The following is a 23,614-nucleotide window of genomic DNA, read 5'->3' as shown; positions in this document are numbered from 1 at the left end:
CTGACACACACAACAGCAACATACAAGAGGTAGCTAGTCTCTTTGATAGGGAGGAGCCAGTTCCTGGAGGAAGATACCGTGCTTGGTACACGGAAGGCCAGCGAGGAAGAGGCGACCCTTCAGTGAAGTGGGTCGACACAGTAGCTCTAGCATGGCCGTGATTGTGAACATGGTACAAGAGCACTCAGTGTGCCACTCTGTTGTGCAGAGGGTCGCTGAGCGGCAGCTGTCTCCATGACACCTAACACCAGCGCCAGATAAAGCCCAGCGGCAGCATGAGGAATCTCCTTTCCCCCAATAACTGCAGCAGAATTTTCTACTTAGGAGCACAAACATGCAGTAGAAAAAAAAAATAAGTGAAATAGAGAATTTTATTTAAACCCACTTGGCAAGGTTGACTCCATGTTATTGTTGTTGTTGTTGTTGTTATTGTTGTGTGCCACCAATTAGGACCAGCCTATAGCTGATCCTCCAGCAGGTTTTCAGAGGCTGTAAATCACATGAAAGGGGATTGACCATCCTTCTCCCACAAAGCAGCTGGTGGATTTGAACAGCATGCTATTGGGATTGCAGCGCAACTTCTTACCCCTAGGCCATCAGAGCTCCCTTCATGCCACATGAAGCACTCAAATATGAGTCTGGTTCTCTATAAGTAAAATGGATTCGTTCTGCCTTCCAGCTCTTTCTGAGTGCCTCCTATGTGTAGACAGTAGGACGATTTAGAAGCTATGGGGCTGGTCTTCAAGTTTACCTAAATCTAATAAAAGAAGGCGGCCTCTGACACATTCAATGCTGAATAAACCGTGAGGTACCATAACAGACAATACAAATAAAATGTTGTCATCCCAGAGTCATAGAAAAGCATGAATTAGGCTGTGGTTGACAGGCCCCTGGGTGTGACGAGTCTGGGGGTGTGTGTGGAATGCCCACCACAAGCAGTTGGGAGGCCCCTGTGCATGGCCTTTTTGTTAATGCAAGAATCTAGCTTTTTAGCCTGAAGGCAGTACATGGCCATCAGAGGTTTTGAAGCAGAAAAATCACAATGAAGCGTTTGCTTGGTATGGGTTTGCTTTTGGGGTTTTTTTGTTGTTGTTGTTGGTTTTTTGTTTTTTGTTTTAATTGAAAACTTCCTTCATCGGTGTGAGGGACAGGCTGAGGCAGCAAGAAGCTGTGAGGCCAGCGAGGACGTGCCCATTCCAGCTTCCGTCTGGGGTGGCGAGGTCCGCTGAGTAACATTTCTGAAGCCGAACTGACGGTCATTTTTGGCCAAATGGACCCAAGAGTTTCAGAAGAAGGTTAAGTCAAACATGAGCTCTCATATGGGAGAGTGGATGGGCGTGATACCATCACCTGAGATAAGGGCTCTAGGATGTGTTTTGATTGCTGATACTAAGGTCAGTAGGAAATCAGAGGAACTTGGCCATATCAGAGAAGACTGTCATAAATTAGCTCCCGCATTGATAAGATATTCACCAGTGTTGACTGGTATGGTGGAAGCAAATATCGGATGTACAGCTAACGGAAAACAGTAAAACCTGTAAGAACCAGAACCCGTGTTAGATGGAAACTTGATGAATGTTTTCTATTAATAGGAAGACATAGAAAGGTGGTGAGACCAGAAAACTCGCAAGACCCAGAAAAACAAGGCCGTTCTGTGTGGTTTGTGGCTTCACAGTATAATTCTTTTTGGAGAATAGTATTCAGCGAGAAAGAGGAAAGAGGCAGATGGAAACATATTCACCATGTCTTTATGGGCCAGACTCAGACTCTTTCTAGATGTTATCTTATTGAAAGGTGGAGAAACCACCGAGCTTTGAAGTAGAAAATAAACAGGAGTTGGCTAATGAGCAGAAAAGATGAGGGAAGAATCAACATTTTCATCCTTAGGATTTGAGACTTGGAATCTTCTCCCCCCCACCCCGCCATGGACTTGAATAGGAAGAGAGAAGGTTAGAAACTTTAGTAAGAAAGTGATGAATTCACAACTAGACAGGTTGAGTTTTTCAGAAAGAAAAAATAAAATGTGGAAGAAATCTGAAAGCCAGTTGGAAATAAGCTATTGGCAACTGTTCTTATTAAACATTTCTGGCAATTGCTATTCTAACACATTTGAAGAAAAATTAGACAAATAAATAATGTCTCTAAGGATTTTTTTTTTTAAGAACCTAGATTTTTCTTTTGGTTAGATTTATTCCAGAGCCAATTGTATAGGGTGTCTCTCTCTCTCTCTCTCTCTCTCTCTCTCTCTCTCACACACACACTCTCTCTCCTACTCTCTCTCCCTCACTTTCTCCTATTCTCTCTCACTCTCTCTCCCTCACTTTCTCCTATTCTCTCTTACTCTCTCTGCATGTGTGTATGTGTTTTTGAGTAGAGAATATGTTCTTGGAAAGCTTCCCCCTCTTATATACATAGAAAGAGAGAGCACTTATTATATATTATCTATTAATTATATATTCTATATTGTTTTTGTTGTGTTTCATCAAGTCAGAAGTGACCCATACATGACCCTCCAATGGATTTTCAGAGCCATTTAATCACATGGGAGGAGATTGCCCAACCTCCTCCCACAGAGCAGCTGGTGGATTCAAACTGTGTGTCTTTGGGATTGCAGCACAGTTTCTTACCACTGGGCCACCTGAGTTCCCTGTATATTCTATAGTATATATACCCTTCTTGTTGTCGATAGCCTTTGAGTCAAGCACGATTCATAGCGACCCTATGAACAAAAGGCCTGAAACCCCTCTACAACCATCAACATTTACCAAAGTTCATAGTTTCCAGAGGCCTGTTGTTTAGGAAGTGGATGCCACTCCTGCTTCCAAACCTATCATCAAATGTTATTGGTTGAGTCACCCGCGATGCATAGCAACCCTATGTACCCTGAACCCTTCCCTGTCCTATACAAGTTCAAGTCACACAGTTCTTAGTATGTTTTGCTTTGACCTACCATCACTAGAAGCAAACTCTGGCTCAAACACCGAGAGGAATGTATTGGAAGGAAGGTGAGTGGGCTGCAGACCCAGGCTGCAAGAAATGAAGAATTGAGCAGAGTGAGCCCTTCTTTGACCCAGAAGCCAAAGCTAACGACATCCCCCCAGGCATTTGGTTGGATAGAGTCTGTATATCAGTTCTACTCAAATTCAAATTTATAAGCAAGATTAAGCCTGTTGGGTAATGTGCCCACCCTTGCTCAGCAAACTCCCTGATTTCAGAGTGTCTATTGCAAAGCAAAAAAGAGGGCCTTTTGACAGAAGAAAGGGTAACAGAATCTGAGCCAACGAAAAATGGTGTGTCCTCTCGACTATCTTGCTGCTGTTTTTTCCTTATTTACTATATTAGACATACAGCACCTCCTTCTTTTTAACGATTGATAGGGAGCTCTGGTGGCCTAGTGGCAAGAAGCAGTGTTCCAGTCCCTAAGGCACCTTGTTCGAGGCCACCATCTGTTCTGTGAGAGAAGGATGGACAGTCTTCTCCCATGCAATTAACTGCCTCTGAAAATCCACCAGAGGGTCAGCTATGGGTCATTTCCGACTCTGTGGTATACAACAACAACAACAACAGTATTTTATAGTGAAACCATTTCTTTAATGAAGCACACCCTTCTGTGGACATTTTGCTGAAGTTTTGGAATATTACAATGCTTCTGACACTGTCTTTATGCATAGATCTTTTTCTGTTGTTGTTGTTGTTGTTGATTACCTTCGAGTCGAGCACGACTCATAGCAACCCTATGAACAAAAGGCCTGAAACCCCTCTACAACTATCAACATTTATCAAAGTTCCTAGAGTTTCTGGAGGCATGTTATTTAGAAAGTGGATGCCCCTCAAAGAGTGTCTACATCTACAATCATAAGTGAATCAAAATAAAAAATAAATGAATGTGCCACATTGCCCCCTGAAAGGATTGTACTGTGTTATCGTCTACCAACAAAGCTTAGGAATGTCTGCTTTCCCATATCTTTGCCAAACCTGAGGATTAGCAATCCTTCCAGTTCATTAAAACAGTTAAAAGGCTAGCCCCCAACTGGACTGGGCCTCTTCCTCTAATGTCACAGCAAGCGCACGCTTTACCATTTCTCTGTCTAGTTATTGAAACCGAGAACTGAAACCAAGACAGCATTACATGTCAGAGGCGAACAACTCTTCCATTTACAAGTTGGCTTTCTAGTTTTTACTCAGCTTAAATAGGCCTGAGGGCCAGGACTTTGACCTGAGTGAAATGGGTTGCTTTTAAAAACAAGGATGCTATGTCCACAAAACCTCCAAATGCTTGAAACATGGCGAGGGAGGGCACGTTGGTACACACGCTCCATCCAGGCCCTCATACATGATTGGTAAGATTCTCATGAAGTTTTGAAAGATGTTTATAAAAACAACATTTAAGATCTTAAATGCTACATATCTTTTTCTGAATACAAAAAAATAATAATGGCATTAATTCTTCATGTGATGGCTTCTCGCATCATGTCCTTTTGTTACATCTTTAAAAAAATTGTGACCCATGGTGCTGCCCATTATTCTTGTTTTAATACTTGAAGAAAGTAAATTGTGGTTTAAGACTTTCTCAGATTCTTACTTAAACCAGTGGAGGACTGGAAATTGCCACCCATGTTTAGTGATTTTTCACTCTGAATCTTATTTTTTAAATATCTTTATTGGTTTCCATATAATAATTCCTTTACATTATGTTTCATTCATATATATCATGTTTTATACAATCTTTCATTTACATTGTGTTTCAATCATTCATATATATTCTATTTCACATTATGTTTTAATTGGTTTGCTTACAAAGTTTATATACATTGTGTTTCACACTATTCTTCATTCTGAATATTTTTTAATTTTATTTTATTCATTTTAAGGAACATTTATAGAGATTTTGGATTTCCATTTATTCATTGTTGCATTTTTCTCCCTGCCTACCCCCTGAATATTTTTTAAATCCAATTATCTATAGAATTCCTTGGTAGCTTGTTATAAAGCTCAACCACTGTGACCTAGGTAATTCTGGTGCAGATATTCTACAGACAACATTCTAGAACATTCTACCAAGTATAAAGGGAAGCATTTGATTTCTTCCAGTGTTACTTGCTTTCTGTATCTCTCTGTGAGCTTCTGGGTCCTGGGCAGCTCAGGCCTCAGACTCAGGTTGAACTTCTCCTTTTAAGAACATGTGGAATGTTCTACTGTCCTTCAGTGGGGCTCCTGCTACTCAGAGGTCAAGGATGACATGCTGACCTACAAACAAGACCTTCCCTGGCTTACAGGTCTTAGCTTTCCCAGGGTCACTGCTCTGAGAACAGCTCCTTGTCCTGTGGTGCCCCCTACAGGCCAGCTGGTGATGCCTAAAGAAGAACACAGATGGTCCAGGTAAAGAGGGAGAAGAAAAACACTGCAGGTGATGGGGCTAAATGCTCTCAGATTATCAGTCCTTCAAGAGAACTTGGGCTACGTGTATACTTCTTACATCTCCCCACTAGAATGTACATTTCATGTGTGTGGAGCTAAACAGCAGTGTGACACAAGGCTCCAAAAGTAGTGATCAAAAAAATAAACGTGTCAGCATTTGCTTGCTGGGAGAGAGATGGGAAGGCTGCCCCTGTGAAGAGCTGCCGTCTCAGAAACCCGAAGGAAGGTGGTTAGGAGTCAACCTAGGGGTCAAATCAACATCGCTGACTTTGGTTTTGGTTTATGTTTGCTTGGATCTTACCGCTCTGATAATCGATGCCGTGCAGTTTAAAGTACATCTTTTAACCCGGTATGTTAACAAGTGTGCAAGGTATTTATTCCCAGCCACATCAAATGATAATGGTATTAATAATCTTTTGACAATAAATGAACTGTATTCTCTCCCATAGCGGATGCCGTCAGAGGACATGCTCTGCTGTTCTCATTTTAAGTCTGACTCGAGCTTTTTCGTGCCCTTGACCTTCCTAACTAGTTGTTGTTCAAGAGGAGATTGCCATCTTTCTCGTGCGGAGCAACTGGTGGATTCGAACCATGTGCCTTTGGGATTGCAGCACAACTTCTTACCACTAAGCCACCACAGCCCCCTTAAATAGTAGTAATACCAGCCTCTTCAGGTATCTTATCACATCTGATCTTTACTGCTCCACTTTTATAGCACTTAACATCTCCAACCTTGCTGCTAAAAAGTGTTTTTTCTATGTAGTAATTTCTCCCTGCTTAGTAATGTTCTTCATTTAAAAAGAACAACAACAACAAACAAAACCACATATAACATTATTATATAAAATAGGGAATCTCAAATTAGTCTACCATAGTTATTGAGGTACTTGAGGGCTCTCTGTCTAAGAACCTCAAAACCCAGGAGCCTCAAATGAAACTAGTAAAATCATTTAGACATTTGAGAGACCTGCTTCCCAGTAAAAGAAGAACCATGAAAGCACAAGCGACTTTAATTGAAGTTCTCTTTTGACTGCATGTGAACTAAAATGTCTTTGGATTGACTTAACCTAAAACCAGGGCATTTGCTATAGGAATATGTCACAAAATTCAATAGCAGGTCTATGGCTGGGCCTCCCGAGGGGCTTTGAAACCAGCCTAGAACTCGGACATCCACATACTTACTGAGCTGTTCCCTTTTCCTGTTTCATGCGTCTGGCCGTGACGTCCAGCTATCTCTGAGCCTCTGTCCTCAGAGTCCTCCAGCTGTCCCTGAGCCCCCATCCTCAGAGTGTGAGATGGCCATCATCCATGTCGTTCCTTCAACTTCAGTCTCAGTGGCTGCACCTCTGTCTCATATGACTATATCTCATCTCTATTCCAATTTCTCAGAAAATATACTGGTACCAGTTGGGCCATGTAGGAACCTGTGCTTCAGTCAGCTGTGAGCTAAGCATATACTTCAGTAGCTGTCTATCCTACTTCTCCATTAGGGAGCTGGGGTGGCTTAGCGGTAAGGAGTTACACTGCTAACCCAAAGGTACACAGTTCAAATCCACCAGCTGCTCTGTGGGAGAAATATGGGCAATCACTCCCGTATGATTCACTGGAGGGTCAGCTCCGAGTTGGTTCCAGTGTAAGGGTATTTAACAAATAACCACACCTCGTTATTAGTGTATCAAGAGGCCCTCGTGGCACAATATCAGGAGTCCTGGTGGCAGGTTAAACACTGGATTGCTAACCCAGAGGTCAGCAGTTTGGAACTATCATTTGCTTTTTTATGAAGAGCAGAATAAAGCCAGCTCTTGCTAGTAATTCTTACAGCATCAGAAGCCCAGTGTTAGGTTGTAAGGAGTCTGAATCAACTCTACAGCAGTGGACGTGGTCTTACTTCTGGTTTTAGTGGCACAGTGGTTAAGCATTCAACTGCTAAAAAAAAATAATCAGAAGTTGGAACCCACCAGCCTCCCAAAATCTGCTCCCATAAAGACGGCAGCTTGAGAAACCGCGTGGGCTATCATCCACCCCATGCCCGTGGGGACCAGTGGGAGCTGGCATTAACTCCGTGACACACAACAGCTCGGTGTATTAGAACCTGAGACTAGAATTGAGGCTTGGCAAACACTGTTATGTGCTCAGAGCAAATGGTTCAAATCTTTGAATATAGAACTATTTAGGAAGCATTCTTGAATTAGTGAATGGAAAAACCCACAACCAAACTCCCACCTCCAACTTCCTCTCTTTTTCTCACCCCTAGTTTCCTTTTATCTACCTCAACTTAAAAAAAAAAAAGCCAAAACACACATAAGTAGTACTGGAAATTATTAGATTTAGAAAAGATTAAAGTGACTTTAACAAGAAAATGAAAGGGGAAGGTTGTCGTCTGCTTTTTTCCCCAGCATGCTCTGAACTCTGAGGCTCTTGCAAAGATATAATTGTCCTACTTAGGATACTTGCAAAACCAGGGTATTTGTCTGAAAATGAAACCCATCTGAGACATTATCCATTTAACTCAGTGCTTCTCAGCCCTGGCTGCATATTAAAAGTACCTGGAGAAATATTGGTGTCATAGTCCAACTCCAGACCACGTCTCAGAATTTGAGGCCCAAGGATTCAGTGCCTTATGTTTTAAAAGCTTACCCCCGTGACTTTAACGGGAAACCAGAGTCCAGAACCATTGTCTTCACTGGATAAAAGCTGTTCAACATCTAGGCATATTCCATCATCTAATTAAAGTTTGAGCGCTCTGGTGGCCTAGTGGCAAGAAGCTGCCCTACAATCCCAAAGGCACATGGTTCAGGGCTACCAGCAGCTCCGTGGGAGGATGGGCAGTCTCCTCCCATGCGATTAACTGCCTCTGAAAACCCACCAGGAGGTCAGCTGTGGGTCGCTTCTGACTCTGTGGTTCACAACAACAACAATTAAAATTTACAGCAGTTCTGTGAGCTGTGAAGGGATCCTGCAGAAAAAACACACATTCTAAATGGTGCAGCCATGATTGCTCTGAGGAGCTGCCTGCCTTTGGGCCCAGGCGCAGAAACTCCAGGGGTTGCCAAGCTAAACCCATCAAATCACACAGCCAGCTCCATTAATGGGCTCACTCATGGGACAGTTAGCGGGTCCCCCTCCTTGCCCTGCCTCACGTAGATCCACCCTCCTCCCAAGGCCGTCTCCATTCATCCTTATCCGTTTCTCTCTGTGCAGGAACTAAATAAGAAGAGGACGCAGAAGGAGATGGAGCACGCCATGCTGATCCGGCACGACGAGTCCACCCGAGAGCTGGAATACCGGCAGCTGCACACGTTACAGAAGCTTCGCATGGACCTGATCCGCCTTCAGCACCAGACCGAACTGGAGAACCAGTTGGAATACAACAAGCGGCGAGAAAGGGAACTGCACAGAAAGCATGTCATGGAACTCCGGCAACAGCCAAAAAACTTAAAGGTGAGAGGAGACGAGAAGTCCTTCCTCGGTCACGATCCAGAGCTTGGTGAGCTGCAGGCCGCTGTCCTTAAGCCTGGCCAGTGGCCGCCAGTATAGAATTCCAAATTTCTGGGCCCCACATCTGCTGAATGAGAACCTCTAGCTGTGAGGGAGAAGGACCGACATTGCCACACACAGGCTGGTCTGGGAAACTTTGCAGTGGGTAATGTTTATGTTTCTCTTTGTACCTGCTAGGTAATTTCTCTGACACTCCCTTCACAACCTGTAGGTGTTCTAACCCAGGGCATGAGAAAGGTACTTGGCAGGTGTAAGCAGATCAGTTTCCCCTCTCGTGCCAGTCAGACGGTTGTTAATAGCTACCTTGAGTGCCACTGTGTTGAGAAGGACGCAGAACCACGTTCAAGCTTAGTTTGAAAGAGGAAGATTGATGAGTGACATCTATTAAAGACACAGGGGTCAGGAACAAATTGGCACGTGCCAGGCATCCGCTGCCCCTGCACAGGAGGTGTCTTGAGAAACTCCTGTACCCCTCACTGCATCCTGATCACTTCAGCTGATTGGTATTTAACAAGCTGTATGGACGGTATTGATATGTGTATGGAGGGTGTTGTCAGTGTTAGTGCAGTTAGGAGGCCAGCTTCAAGAACACTGGCTACAATCCCCTTAGAGTCAAATCAGGAGTCTCTCAGTGAGGCCTGCCATCCGGTGTCCCCAGTGGGCTCATGAAAAGCACCTAGAACATCTAGCACCTAGAGGTGACCTCCTGGAAAGGCTTTTGGCCTCCAGTCACCTGCTTCTTGTCACCTCTGCCTCTGATACTGCTGCCTGCAAGGGCAACCTGTTAAGAGGTTAAAAGGAAAAAATTTTAAAAAAAAGATCACTTTTCCCGGTCAGTGTATACCAAAATGGATTAGAACACCAAGCACTAGTCACATCTCCTCTTTTAATTTGTCAAGGAAATGCTGGAGGCCAGGGCACTGGGGGGCTGGTTGGTCTCCTGTCAGCCAGCCCCTTTCTCACTCACAAGTGGAAAGAGTTAAGTGCAACAACGAATGAATGGAAATCCAAAGTCTCTGTAAACTTTCATTAAAATTAATAAAAAAGGGGGGGAAAAAAAAAAGAAGTGAGGGGAACCAGAAACACGTGACTGGGCATATTGGAGACTCTGCCTAGGAAACCATTCAGTCAGTGGCCAGCTTTTTAGCATGCTGCACTCTTCAGCAGTATTTGCAGTTTGTGAAGAGTTGTCATTCCTTCAGGATACACATTCTTACATTCTTTCTTTGGGAGGTATTTGTAACATCCAGCCTATTTCTACTCAATAGAGAACCCAAAGTATTAGTAACATTAACTCCTGGATGTGTCCTGTAATTTTCATTATGATAAACCACAATATGGGTCCCAGCACCAAAAATATAAATGGCCCTAGGACTGTATTGCATCATTAGAAAGTCATGCTTTCTGTATTCTGATATCTCTCTCTCTTTTTCTCCCCCCCCTCCTTCCCCTTTGTGACCTTGTCTACACAGGCCATGGAAATGCAAATTAAAAAACAGTTTCAGGACACTTGCAAAGTACAGACCAAACAGTATAAAGCACTCAAGAATCACCAGTTGGAAGTTACTCCAAAGAATGAGCACAAAACAATCTTAAAGACTTTGAAGGACGAGCAGACGAGAAAACTTGCCATTTTGGCAGAGCAGTATGAACAGAGTATAAATGAAATGATGGCCTCTCAAGCGGTAAGTGGTTAGGTTTTGGTGCCACGGCTTCAAGAGCTTTGGGAATCAGAGGAAATTCAAGACCCAGCCTTTTGTTTCCAAGATGATTCTTGTGCAGAGTTTAGGATATGGGTGTTTTCCTGCTCACAGAACTGAGGAAATGACGCCGCCGAATAAAGCCAAGCCAATGTGGATACTTGCCGGAGTGCGTCTTATCCCACAAGCTCCCAGGAATACCGTGTGAAATCACGCCTGTGGCACAGAGGGACTTCAAGGGCGAGCTGTGCTAGAGAGCACGGGCACCGTTTGTTCATTTGTCTACCATTTGCTGACCATCCCTTAAGTCATGTCAGACACAAATGAATAAGACACAGCCCCTGTCCTCCCAGCTGAGAGAGGAAGACACACAGGCACATTCGTTTAATAAACTTCTATGAGGCATCTTTGTTCAGCACTCAGCTGAGCTCAGATATTAGCAGTAAGCTACAGAAGCAATAATCGATCCCACCCTCACGTCGTTTGTGTCTAAGCAGGGAAGTCAGATAATTGAGCAATGGTGATACAGCCCAAGCGCTTTGAAGTAGGAAGAACTGTATTGGGGGCTACAAGAATACCAGTAGGAAGAATGGATCTAATCTAGGGAAAGCTTCGAGTTAAAGCAAGAAGCTGAAAGAAATTCCCTGAGATAATTAGGTTCCATGGGAAGGGACCAACAGAGGCAAGGGTTGAAGGATGGGGAATGTGTTTGTGATGACTCACAGGAGGCCTACATTCAAGGAGAGAATTGTGAGGCCCAGAATGAGAGGTCTTGTCATACTGGGATTGAGGGTTTGCCTGGTAATTCAAGGAAGGCTTCACAGGATCAGTCTTAAAGAGGAAGAGGTCATCAGACAGACACATGCAAAGACTTAAGGACCTGAGGGAGTGTGGTCCACTTGAGATACTCATTGTAGCTGCTTTGGCAACAGCATAGGGTACTTGTTTGGAGGAAATGGAGTGGAAGTCAGATCCCCAAGCTCCCTCTTAGGGAGTCTGAACATTATTCTGTAAGGAATAGAGTATGTAAAACCACTGAGGCCCATTTTAAAAATGAAAGGGACAGGATATGAGTGGTAGAAAGATACTGGTGGTAATATGGCAAATCCAGGTTTAAAAGACCTACGAGGGAGCTATTGTCAATATGATGAAGTCCTGAAGAAAGAGAGAGCATTCTGATAGAGAAGGAGAGGAGCAGAAGGGTCTGAGAAGGGTTCAGGGAATCAAAAAGAACCTAGTGAACCATCCAAGAGGTGAATTTCAGGATAGAACGATGCAGGTCACTATCTACCAAGATAGGAAAAGGAGATGTGGTATTGGCTATCTGAGGTGTTATGGACTGAGTTATGAATGTGTTACTTGAGTGGGTTACCTGCATGTAAATAGGTCAGGGGTAGGAATAGGGGTCCCTAGCTTAGCAGAGATGTCAGGACTGAAGACAAAAAAGATGTACATCCATGGTGTATGGGACCAGTTGTAGCCATTATGAATAGATGAGGTTTACCTGGGATAGGAGATAGGATTCGATGGGAAGGAGATAGACAAAGAATCTGGTAAATACTGGCATTTGAGGACTGAGTGGACAGAGACCAAGGAAGGCAAGTAACCAGAGACATGGGAAGGGAACCAGTAGAGATTATGTTACAGAAACCAGAACAAAGTTTTCTAGTTGGTCATTCCAGAGGTCACACAGAGACCATTTATAATAATGAACTTTTGAGGTGTTCATTGGACTTGATGGTGGGCTGGATCATTGATTGTCACAATCAGTAATGTGGAGGGAATGGAAGACTTCTAGGTCACTGAAGGGATAATAATTCAAAGATGAGCTAGAAACTTTAAGTGACACTTCTCCTCCCAGATCCTTAACAAGGGCGAGAGGAAAAAGATCTAGAGAAGATGGGCTTCAAGGAGGACTTCTAGTCATCAGAAAAGGCTTGAATGTGGTCTTGAGGGTAGAACCAGTGTTATCATCCATTTAACTAGTGTTTAGTAAGTGCCTGCAGTGTGCCGTAGGCACCGTGGTGTACTGTGACGAAGGAGGCAGCCATGGACCTTGTCCTTGGGAAGTTTCTAGAACAGTGGAGGAAATAGGCATTGGAAAAAGTCCTCTGAGTGTTATGGCTGAGCCTATACAGGTGCCAAGAGAGTGGACCCCAAGAGGGTTGAGCTGGCATGGAGCGCGCTAAGCAGGGCCTCTCTGAAAAATGATTCTTTAATCTGAAGTTCAGGGGGGCATTCCTGACAACAAAGAGGCCTGTGTGCATCACAGTGGGAACAGCAGTGTCACTTCTGAAGAAATCTGTAACATGAGAATGAGAACAGACAGGTAAACGGGGCGTAGGTCTTCTTGAGGCTTCCAGGCTTTGCTAAGAGCTGCTCTTTCTTTCTTGGTGTGTGTGGTGGAGTCGGAGCTGACCCTCCAGTGGGTTTTCAGAAGCAGGAAATCTCATGAGAGGAGACTGCCCATCTTTCTCCCGTGTAGCAGTTGGTGGGTCTGAACTGTGTGCCTTTGGGTTGACAGCACAAGTCCTTACCAGTAAGCCACCAGAACGCTCTCTCTTCTTATGGCTATTAGAAGGTCTTCTATGAAGTTGCTGCTTTTACCTGGGCATGAGGGAGTAGAGCTAGACTAAGGAGGAAGCAATCAGGATGAAGACAAGAGAACAAGCTTGAAAGGTAGGCAGGAGGTAGAACTGAGCCCAGGTTGAATGTGGAGAGTGAGGTTTGTGAAGGATGGGCCCCCTAGTTCTTCCAGGTTGGAGCACAGTGGTAAGTGATGCTGTCCTTTACCTGCGGTGAAAATGGAAGTGGGCGAGAAAGGATGGGTTGACATTAGTTGTGTTGAGCCAAAGGCCCTGGGAAAGATCCAGGTGGTGATGTCTCCTGAGTAACTGGATACGCTGGTCTGGACCTCTGAGTAAGGCCTGAGGTAGAGGTGTCAGTGAGGGAATCCTTTGTACACAGATGCTAATTGAAGCGTTTGGAACCCTTAGGATGAGGGCCCAGGACATAGTCCTAAGGAACATCCCGCATTTCACGGCCAAGTGAGGTGTGGACTGACAGGTAAAGGGCCAGTACAGAGGGAGGAAGAAACCCATAGGGGTAGTGTCTCCAAAGGCAACAGAAAGAGTTCCAGAAGGAAGGGACCATCCACAATTTTAGATGCTGCTGGGAGGTAAGATAGGGACCCGCTCAGGATGTTCCCCGTGACCTTTATTTAAGGTAATGTAGGCAGAGAGGTGGGGTCAGAATCAGAAACATAGATGAGTGTAGAGCGAGGTTAAAGGTCAGAAGAAGGGGAGAGAGTTAGGAAGCAAAGAGTGATTGATCTTTGGCTTGTTCATCTCTGTATTGTCAGTACTTGTCAGCAAAGCCTGGCGTATAGCAAGTGCTCAGTGAATGATACAGTAGATGGAAGAGAACTGGATTAAGAATGTAGGCCCATAATTGCTTTGGATGTAAAGAGAGGCCCTTTGTTCAGAGGCAAAGAGGAAATAGAAGAATGTGTGTTGACAACTATTCTTTACCAAGCATGTGCCTACCACACGCCAGGAACTGTCTTTGTTGTTCTTGAAGTGTTACTTCAGTTTTATGAAGGCATGGTTATTGTTTTAACCATGGTTCACCTGTAAGATATAGGAGGTTGAATGAAGTCAGACTGTTTGCTTAAAGGCAGATGTGGCAAACAGTTTATTTCTTTTTCTTTTTTTTAACTTGTCACACCACCAATTGAAGCAAAGCACACAAGATGTTGCTGCTTCACCCAAAAGTAGTGTTTTTATTGTGCCCTTTCTTGATGGCTCAGTGGGTCACTGACAAAAGGCCCAATGAGTACTTTTAAAAAGGGGTGGCAAACATTTTCTAAAAAAGGGTCAGAGTAAATATTTTGGGCTCTGTGGGCCACGTGATCCCTGTCACCACCACTCCATGCTACTGTTGTTTTGTGAACACAGGATGTGTGCAAATGCATGTGTCTGTCTTCCAGTAAAACTTTATTTACCAAAATCAAGCGACAGACCAAATTTGGCCCAGAGGTTAAAGTTGTTAAAGGGGTCACACAGTGAAATGAGTGGTACAGCTGGAACTGGAACCTTTTGAGGAAGAGAGGGCCTACAGCCCAGATGCTTGTCCACTGTCACATACGGCTCCTGTCCCATCCATTTCTCCCGTTGAAACCACTTAAGATAACAGCTCATGATACCTGTCTACATTCTCATAAAACTCAACCGTTTTTGGCCTATGCACCTTTTGGGTACTGGAATGTTCACTGATTTCTGTCACAGGGACCTTCATTGAACCAGAAGCTGGTGCCAAATAACCTAGTTACTGCCATTAATAATAGAATGGCAGAAACCAAAGATGATGGAGGTGGTGATGCAATAGACTGAAGTTCCATAGCCTGAGCCTCTTCACCCACTTGGCCAAGGCTCGTAGCGACCAGCCGGACAAGGGAGCAGGGTTTCCATTGCCTTTTATGGTAAAGAGCCTCTGGTATCGTGAGAGGATCACAGTTCATCCTCACGGAGGAGCTTCTACACCATTGGCCTTTTATCTCTAGGGCTGCACCTCACCCAGCTTCCTGCAGACCAGCCCCCACTGTGAGCAGAATCTCTTCTCCCTTCCTTCCTCCTGGGGAAATGAGAAGGGTTCTCTTCTCTTTTGTGGATTTTAAAAGGTGCTGACTAGGTTTAATTATTAGAATTACCCAATTTATTTTATGTTTGTCTCTTTAATACATTTCTCCAAAAGTGGTCAGGAGACACTAGGCAATTCAATTTCTTTTTTAAATTTTATTTAATTTTTTTTTAAATTTTATTATATTTTGTGTGTGTACTATCAAATCGGATCTGACTGGTATTGCCCTTCCTTCTCCAGCATAGCATCTGGTGGATTTGAACCACACACCTCTGGGATTGCAGTGCAGCTTCTTGCCACTAGGCCACCAGAGCTCCCTGGCAATTAAATTTCTAAGGCCATATCTGGAGAGAGATATTGATAATTGTCACCAATTGCACAGAGTAGGGAAAAAAAGCTGATGTTGGGAAATAAGTATGTTGGTGAAGTGGTCTGTGTGGAAACACTCAGATAAAATGTGGGTAGGCAGAACTATCTAGTTCAAGGGCAGTGTGGGGCAGTATGGTCCCATTTGCTGTTCCCAGGCTGTGAGTCGTACTTGACCCGCTGGCACCTAACAGTAACAATACCCTCCTTGGGAGGAGCTCTGGTGGCGTAATCCAGAGGGAGTTTATACAGCAAGGCCATGTCTCTCTGGTGGTTCGCTTCCACCAGCGGCTGTGAGGGAGAAAGCGGGACAGTCTCGTCCCGTGTAGTTTACAACCTTGAGCTGAGTTGAATCAGCGAGTAGGAAGGTCTGACAGGAGGCTACAGCGAGTTGTGCTGCTAATTCAAAGGCCGCATGCCACGCTGGCTGTTCGAATCCAGCTGCTTCACAGGAGGAGGGGCAGTCTCCTCCCATGCATGTTAGCGCCTCGGAAACCCAGCTATGAGGCTGTTCTCACTTGATGGCAGTGTCAGGTTTGAGTCTCTTAACTAAAACCGAGGACAAATCTGGACAAAATAAAGCCTGAGACTGAGTGGAATCAGCTGTCCTGAGCATATTCCAGCTAACGATCAGAATCCCTTCCTGACTCACTGCCCTGGGAAGGTTGGTACTGTGCTCGTTGGAAGGAAGCTGTTTCTGGTTGCCGTCTCCGTGCATCCCCCACATGGGATCAGGCCCTCCTGGTGCCTGGAGTTGGCTGCAGGGAGCGAGGGAAATAACCAGGCTTGCCTTGTGATCTCCACTCGTCTGCTTTGAATTAGAGCGTGCCCGTGAGATTACCAGCGCTCCCTCAGTGGGAAGGGACTCTGAGCCACACGCGTTCTAGCTGGTTTTATTGGCAGAATTACTAGGCTAGCTGGTAGAGGCCCACCATTACTTGCTTGGAACAATGCAGTCCTGTGGTCTATCCCTCAAGCTTCTCAGAGATTGGATTCGTTCTTTTAGAGTCAAAGATAGCTAAGATATGGTGGCGTCGAAGAGATCTAACTATGGCAACACAGTGGTGAGAATCAGGATGTTAACAGCTCACTCAGCTCACTGCTGTGGAGTCAGGACTGATCCATCACTGACCTGCTGGTAGTTTTTCAGAGCCTTTCATTTGCACGGGGGGAGATTGCCCATCTTTTCTCCCTCAGAGCAGCTGGTGGATTCGAACCTCCTGTCCTTGGATTGGCAGCACAGCTCCTTAGCCACTGGACCACCACAGCTCCCTACTTATGATAAGCTACTATTTATTAAATACTTAGTGTGTGCATGAGCTGCTGTGCCAAGGGCTGCTGCTGTTGTTTGTGCTGTCGAGTAGGATCTGACTCATAGATGACCCTCCAGTGGTTTCGAACCCCTTGCTTTTGGGTAGGGAGCATAACTCCTTAGCACTAATCTACAGGAAACTCCCTGCCAACGGCTTTAGAGGAATTCTTTGGTTTGATCTTCCTGGAAGTCTTAGGAAGTAGAAACTATGACGGTTCTTTCTGCAAATGAAAAATTACAAGACTTGGAGAGGTTAAATATCATACAAGGCCATAGATAGGTCTAAGTGAACAGTGGAATTGGAGTTTAGACATGGTGCCAGCGTCTGAGGTCCCTGGATGGGCTCAGTCACTATTGCGCGTCCCCTCCCTGATCACTGCTGTTCTGATTTCAGACTATACTGGAAAGAATGTACGTTTCAAACTTTGTAGCCCACTGGGCCGATTTCCCCCATGATTTGTGACTCCTACCTCTGAACGGACTGGGGGTATCTGTCTGTGAGGAAGGGATCCATTCCCGTCCACACAGGAAACCGCTTCCAGTCGCCACCAAGTGCTGTAGGCTCGAGGGGAATTACAGTGTGTGTCTTCTGTGCCCCGCAGTTACGGCTCGACGAGGCTCAAGAAGCAGAATGCCAGGCCTTGAGGCTACAGCTCCAGCAGGAAATGGAGCTGCTCAACGCCTACCAGAGCAAAATCAAGATGCAAACCGAGGCACAACACGAGCGCGAGCTCCAGAAGCTGGAGCAGAGGGTGTCTCTGCGCAGAGCACACTTGGAGCAGAAGGTACGTGGGTCCCGTGCAGTGGCCGGAGGGTGGGGACACAGCCCTGGACCCTGCTGCTCAAGCCGGGAGATGCAGCTGGTCGCCTCTGCTTTCCTGCCCCCAGAGGAGCCCCGGTGGTGGCACAATGCATAGTGCACGGTGCAGCGGGCTACCGACCAAAGGGTCAAGCAGTTCAGATCCACCAGCGGGGGAGCTCTGGTGGCCTAGTGGCAAGGAGCTGCAACTACAATCCCAGAGGCACACGGTTTGAAGCCACCAGATGCTCTGCCGGGAAAAGGAGGGACAATCTCCTCCTGTACCAGTCAGATCTGATTTGACGGTACACTCACGCAAAAATAAAAAGTTTAAAAAAAAAATCCACCAGCGGCTCTGAGGCATCCAGACTCAGAAACCCGACGGAGGGAAGCCGTGATGTGGAATTGACTTGGCAGCAGTGGGGTTTCCGTTTTCATATTCCCAGCGACCCTTGACAGGTGGCACCATCCCATTCTGCAGACCGGGAGGGTGGTGGTATATGTGCCGTTGAATTGGAACCCATTCATAGCTGACCCTCTGGCAGTAAATCACTTGGGAGGAGACTGCCCATCTCTCTCCTGAAGAGCAGCCGGTGAACTGGAACCACGTGCCTTTGAGGTGACAGCACAACCCTTTACCACTCAGCCACAGAGCTCACAGGCTCAAAAAATGACTAAAATCGATTGTAAAGTCTATCTGAGACCTAAGCCCTTTCTATTACTATGCTAGGCAATCCTCAGCCTTCGGGCAGAGGAGTGATGTGGCTTTACCAGGCAGTTGACATGACGTGAAAGGAGCAAAAGGCATGAGGTTAAAAGTGCCCCCGTCTTGCTGCTGGCTGCTAAATGGCACGGGGATGCCAAATATAGACTTGGCTTCCGTTTCCGACTCTTTCTAAACCAAGAGGTATCCCCAGCCGGGATATTTTAATGAAAATGGAGAGAGGCTGATAGTGCCATGCATAATAAATGTTGTCTGAACTGAACTTATTCGTCACTCTAGATACTGCTCTGTGAACTCTCGGAACGTTGATAACTGTCGGTAGTTGTAGAAGGGCTTCAGGCCTTTTGTTCATAGGGTCGCTGTGAGTCATGCTCGACTTGACGGCCATCAACAACAACCACCGATATTGCTGGGCAATGTAGAAGAGAAGGGTTCTGCACAGCCTCTTGGGGCTCCTAAGCGTAACCAGTTACTTGCACTTCCTTCTGGTTCCCAGAGACCAGCTCCAACTCTCCAGCTGCACCGCTAATGACCCAGGGGGCGGCCAGCCTCTCTGTGGGGAAGCGACACAATCTCATTGGGCCTGAGTGCCTCTTAGCTTCTGCCGCAAGACACTGCCCTCACTCAGCCCAGCTGCCTGGCTTCCTGGCATGGTACCGCTAGCTAAGCCCAGGTGGGCCCCAAGCATTTTGATTCTTGCGAGCAAGTTTTATATAGCAGAAGATGCTAAGAAGTTGTGCTGCCAGCCCTAAGGTACACGGTTCGAATCCACCAGCTGCTCTGCAGGAGAAAGATGGGCAGTCTCTTCCCATGTGATTTACAGCCTCTGAAAACCCAATGGAGGGTCAGCTCTGTGTCAGTTCCAACTCAGCACAAGACGACAAGACCCAAGCGGTTTACCACAGGACCCCTCCCAGCCCCTCTGAGCCCAGCTTCTTCTTGGCTCTTGTGCACGTGGGTCCTGGATGTGCACGCGTGTGGACAAGCGCCCAGGGTGGAGAGGCTCAGGCCAGGAGAGCCCGTCCACTAAGAACCACCCTCTGTGTTTCTTTCAGATTGAAGAAGAGCTGGCGGCCCTTCAGAAGGAACGCAGCGAGAGAATCAAGTACCTGTTAGAAAGGCAGGAGCGAGAGATCGAGACTTTTGACATGGAGAGTCTCAGAATGGGATTTGGGAATTTGGTTACATTAGATTTTCCTAAGGAGGACTATAGATGAGATTCAATTTTTTTGCCATTTACAAAAAAAAAGGAAAAAAAAAAGAAAACCGAAAAAAGTTCAGACCCTGCGAAACCACATTCCCCATTTAAACGGGCGTAGCTCGCGCGCTCGCTCTCTCTTTCTCTCTCTCTCTCTTACTGACATTGTGTCGGACTAGTGCCTGTTTATTCTTACTCCATCAGGGGCCCCCTTCCTCCCCCCAAAGTCAACTTCCAGCGCTGGCCGGAGCCTGGCCGTCTCTTCCAGTCACGCTCCACGTCCCAGTATCGATGTGATCCAAAAATGTTTCCATGAATAGCTGTGGAGACTGTTTTGAAAACCAACCAACCAACCAATAAACCAACAACAACAACAACAAAGTGGATAGATATTGCTTTAAGCAATCACTCACTACCACCAATCTGTGAAAGTCAAGCAAAAAAGAAAAAGATACATTAATAAAACAAATCAATAATAAAATACCAAGGGGGAGAGAGACACAATATCCGCAGCCTTACACCTAAACCAGCTGCTGCATTATTTTATTTTATTTTTTTGGTATTTATTCATCAGGAATAATGATTAAAAAAATAAAAAAAAACAAAAGTTTTATTAAAGATTGAAAATTTGATACATTTTACAGAAACTTAATTGTGATGTACATACCAGTGGTGACATATTATTACTTTTTTGGGGCTGGGGTGGGGTGGGCGGGGTGAAGAGATCTTGTGATTTTTAAGAACCTGCTGGCAAGAATTTCCTTGTCTCCGGCATACTCTGATTGTATCATAATCATTTTCTGCCGTCGCAGAGGATGTGAATACATTTAAGGAACTCACAGAATCCCAGTAGCACAAATTGGGCTTTGGCAAATCGTGTATTTTGTGTATAGAAGGAATTTAAGGAGAGGTATTACTTATTTTCATATTGTATTTTAACTGTTTCTCTGATCAAAATTTTTTTACTTCCTCCTCCTCCTCTTCCTCCCCACCCCCCTCCTTTTCCAATTCAGTATTTGGAGTTGAACACTGTCTCTCAATCAGATCATCTCGATCTTTTTTTTCTTTTACGTCCCTTCCCCCCCTCCCCTCAGTCCCATATCTCGGTCATAAATATTGCATTATCCACACTTTCAAACTGTGTATTTTCTTACAATAAAAAATGATGGAAAAAAAAAAAGGCTTTACTTCTTTTGCATGCACTTTAAAAACAAATCAGAAACCAAGACATTTTTCAGGTTCCAAGGGAGAGCATGATTAACTTGTCAGAGCTTTTAATTATATTTGTAAATAAAAGTGTTCATCACATCGCCTTGCTGTGTTCTTGTGGTAGGACATATTCCCCCTAGGTTCACCGGGTCACTGTGCCAATGGAGAGCCACACCCCGAAACTGTTCGCCATATCCTCCGTTGCATCAAGAAGAGACACCCAGGATTCAAGGTAAAGCTTGGCGGTCCATGTTCTTCTCTGGGAGATCCTGGATGGTGGTGGTGCATTGTTAGAATGTTCACCTGTGCCTTTCTGCTCTTAAGTCTAGAAAAGGACAGCTGCAGGAGTTCTCTCTCTCTCTCTCTCTGTGTCTTTCTCTCTCTCTCTTTCTCTCTGCCCATCCCCCCCTTTTCCATTCTGTCTGTTTTGCAAAAGAGCAAGTATTGCCGGGATTGGGAAGCCTTAAATAGAAGCAAGCTATGGAGAATGCTCTGCTACCATGGAACAAACAGGTCCAGCCAGGAGAGGGTGAAACCAGGCTGCTCCTTAGAGGCAAGGATTCTGAAGGGCTGTCTGACGTATTTTGGGCATGTTGCAAGAGGGACCAGTCCTTGGAGAGGGACATCGTGTTGGGGGGGATGGAAGGACAGCGCAGGAGGGGAAGATCCTGGGTGAGATGGATTGACTCAGTGACTGGGGTAATGGGGGTAGGTGTGTCAGAGATAGTAAGGTTGGCTCAGGATAAAGCAGGTATCAGAGCTGTTGTACATAGTGGCAAGCTATGAGTGGCAAGTAATTCGACAGCACGTAACAACAACAACAACATGGAAAATGCTGCTTGTTGTTATGTGCCATCTAGTCCGGTCTAGGAACCAACCCATAGCTGACCCTGCATCAGGTTTTCAGAGGCTGTAAATAGCACGGGAAGACATTGCCCATCTTTCTCCTATGGAGCAGCTGGTGGATTCAAACTACCTACCTTTGGTTTGGCACCCCAGCCTCCTACCCTGTAGGCCACCAAGAATTCCTTGGAAAAGTTGATGATATAGCCAAATGACCCCACTGTAAGAGCAGCTCCGCCCTCCCCTTGTAGTCTACTTGTATTAGAATAATTTACCATGAATAATAACGCAGTCGTAAACATTGTCACTTCCAGGGAATGGTTTTGAGGTCAAGATCATCTTAGTGAGAACTCATTCAGAGCATTCTGACCTTGGACATTGATAGTTACTCTTCAGAACGGTGACCTGAAGGCTATTCTTGGTCACAGCAGATGATGAGACCAGCCTTGTCCACAACGGTCAAGTATGAAACTATAGACTTAAGACAGGACAAGATCGTTATCAATAAGGGTTAATCCAAAATTTAATAATTGATTTCCCAGCTTCCTGAGCATTTCAGTACACAAAAATTTTTATATTAGATATCTTTGAAAATATTAGGTAGGGCTCATGAGAAGACGACTCATCCATGGAAAGCCAGCGCTTAACACATAATGGGACACAGCATTTTATAGATAAAACCAGGTCACACCAGGACAAGTGTTTGCAGTGGGATCTGAATCAAGACCTATCTGATTTCAGAACCCACATTCCTAAACTGGGCATGCTGCCACCCCCGAGGATAGTAAGTCTTCAACAAGGCAGCAAAACTCCCGTGGGTCTCTTTCATCCATTTTTCTCTGTAGGAAAAAAATGCCCAGGTAGTGTGTATAAAGGCACCATTCCTTTCCTAATCTTGAGAAAAGTCCCCTTCGCAAGTGTGGATGTGTCCCAAGGCAGGCAGAGTGACTGGAAAGAAGCAATGTGGGTCAGACAGAGCCTGCTCTTGCTTGATCCTGGGCGGAGAATAGAGATGAGAGTGGCAGCCTGAAAACAGGAATCAAAGGGAGCTCTGGTGGACTAGTGGTAAGAAGCTGTGCTGCAATCCCAAAGGCAGGCAGATTGAATCCACCAGATGCTCTGCTGGAAAAGGAGAGGCAAGCTCTTCCTGTGCCCGCTGGATCTAATTCAACAGTACACAATATGGAAGAAAAGAAAATAGGTGTCAAAGAGTGCTGGGTCACAGCCAGGAGACTGTGTTTCTGTAGCGTGTTTTAGTTGAAAAGAATTATTACCGTTTTATTAGACATATTAGTAAGAGCTGTTTGCCCTGGATCTGAAATTATTTAACAAATGTTTATTGAGTATCTTGTATGCCAGATACCATACTTGTTACAGATTTATGTCCTCAAGATTTGTGTGTTGTAAATTCTAATCTCCTACACCAGTGGGAACATTGCATGGTTTAAATTCAGGAAGGATGTATGGCCAAGGGTATGTCCTATCTCCAGACCTTTTCAATCTATATGCAGAACAGATCATCCAGGAGGCTGGGTCTATGAGGAGAAATGTGGCATCAGAATTGGAGGAAGACTCAACAACAATTTGTGTTATGCAGATGACACAACCTTGCTTGCTGAAACTGAGGAGGACCTGAAGCATTTGCAGCAGAAGGTTAAGGACTGCAGCCTTCAATATGGATTAAAGTTCAACATCAAAAAAACAGATTCTCACCACTGGGCTGACTGGCAGCATCATGATAGATGGTGATGAGATCGAGATTGTTAACAGCTTCAGTTTGCTTGGTACAAGCAGCCAGGAAATTAAAAGATGTATTGCATTGGGAAAGTCTGCTGTTAAAGACCTCTCCAAAGTACTGAAGAGCAACGATGTCAGTCTGGAGACTAAAGTGCGCCTGATACAGGTCATG

At 45.2% G+C, this 23,614-nt stretch overlaps 1 protein-coding gene across 1 annotated transcript in view; it reads left to right on the top strand.

The window, feature by feature from the left end:
* TAOK3 (TAO kinase 3) overlaps positions 1 to 19,672 on the top strand; it is a 94,426-nt gene extending 74,754 nt beyond the window's left edge. Inside the window, exons 16-19 of the mRNA XM_006890412.1 lie at positions 8,620 to 8,859; positions 10,389 to 10,601; positions 17,535 to 17,717; positions 19,511 to 19,672. Of these exons, the coding sequence (XP_006890474.1) occupies positions 8,620 to 8,859; positions 10,389 to 10,601; positions 17,535 to 17,717; positions 19,511 to 19,672 (798 nt within the window). The remainder of the gene's footprint in view (positions 1 to 8,619; positions 8,860 to 10,388; positions 10,602 to 17,534; positions 17,718 to 19,510) is intronic.
* Positions 19,673 to 23,614: the final 3,942 nt, after the last annotated feature.

Source organism: Elephantulus edwardii, unplaced genomic scaffold, assembly GCF_000299155.1.
Source record: "Elephantulus edwardii isolate Elephantulus edwardi_28Jun2011 unplaced genomic scaffold, EleEdw1.0 scaffold00089, whole genome shotgun sequence".
Classification (NCBI taxonomy): domain Eukaryota; kingdom Metazoa; phylum Chordata; class Mammalia; order Macroscelidea; family Macroscelididae; genus Elephantulus; species Elephantulus edwardii.
This window is presented reverse-complemented; position numbering and strand designations above follow the sequence as displayed.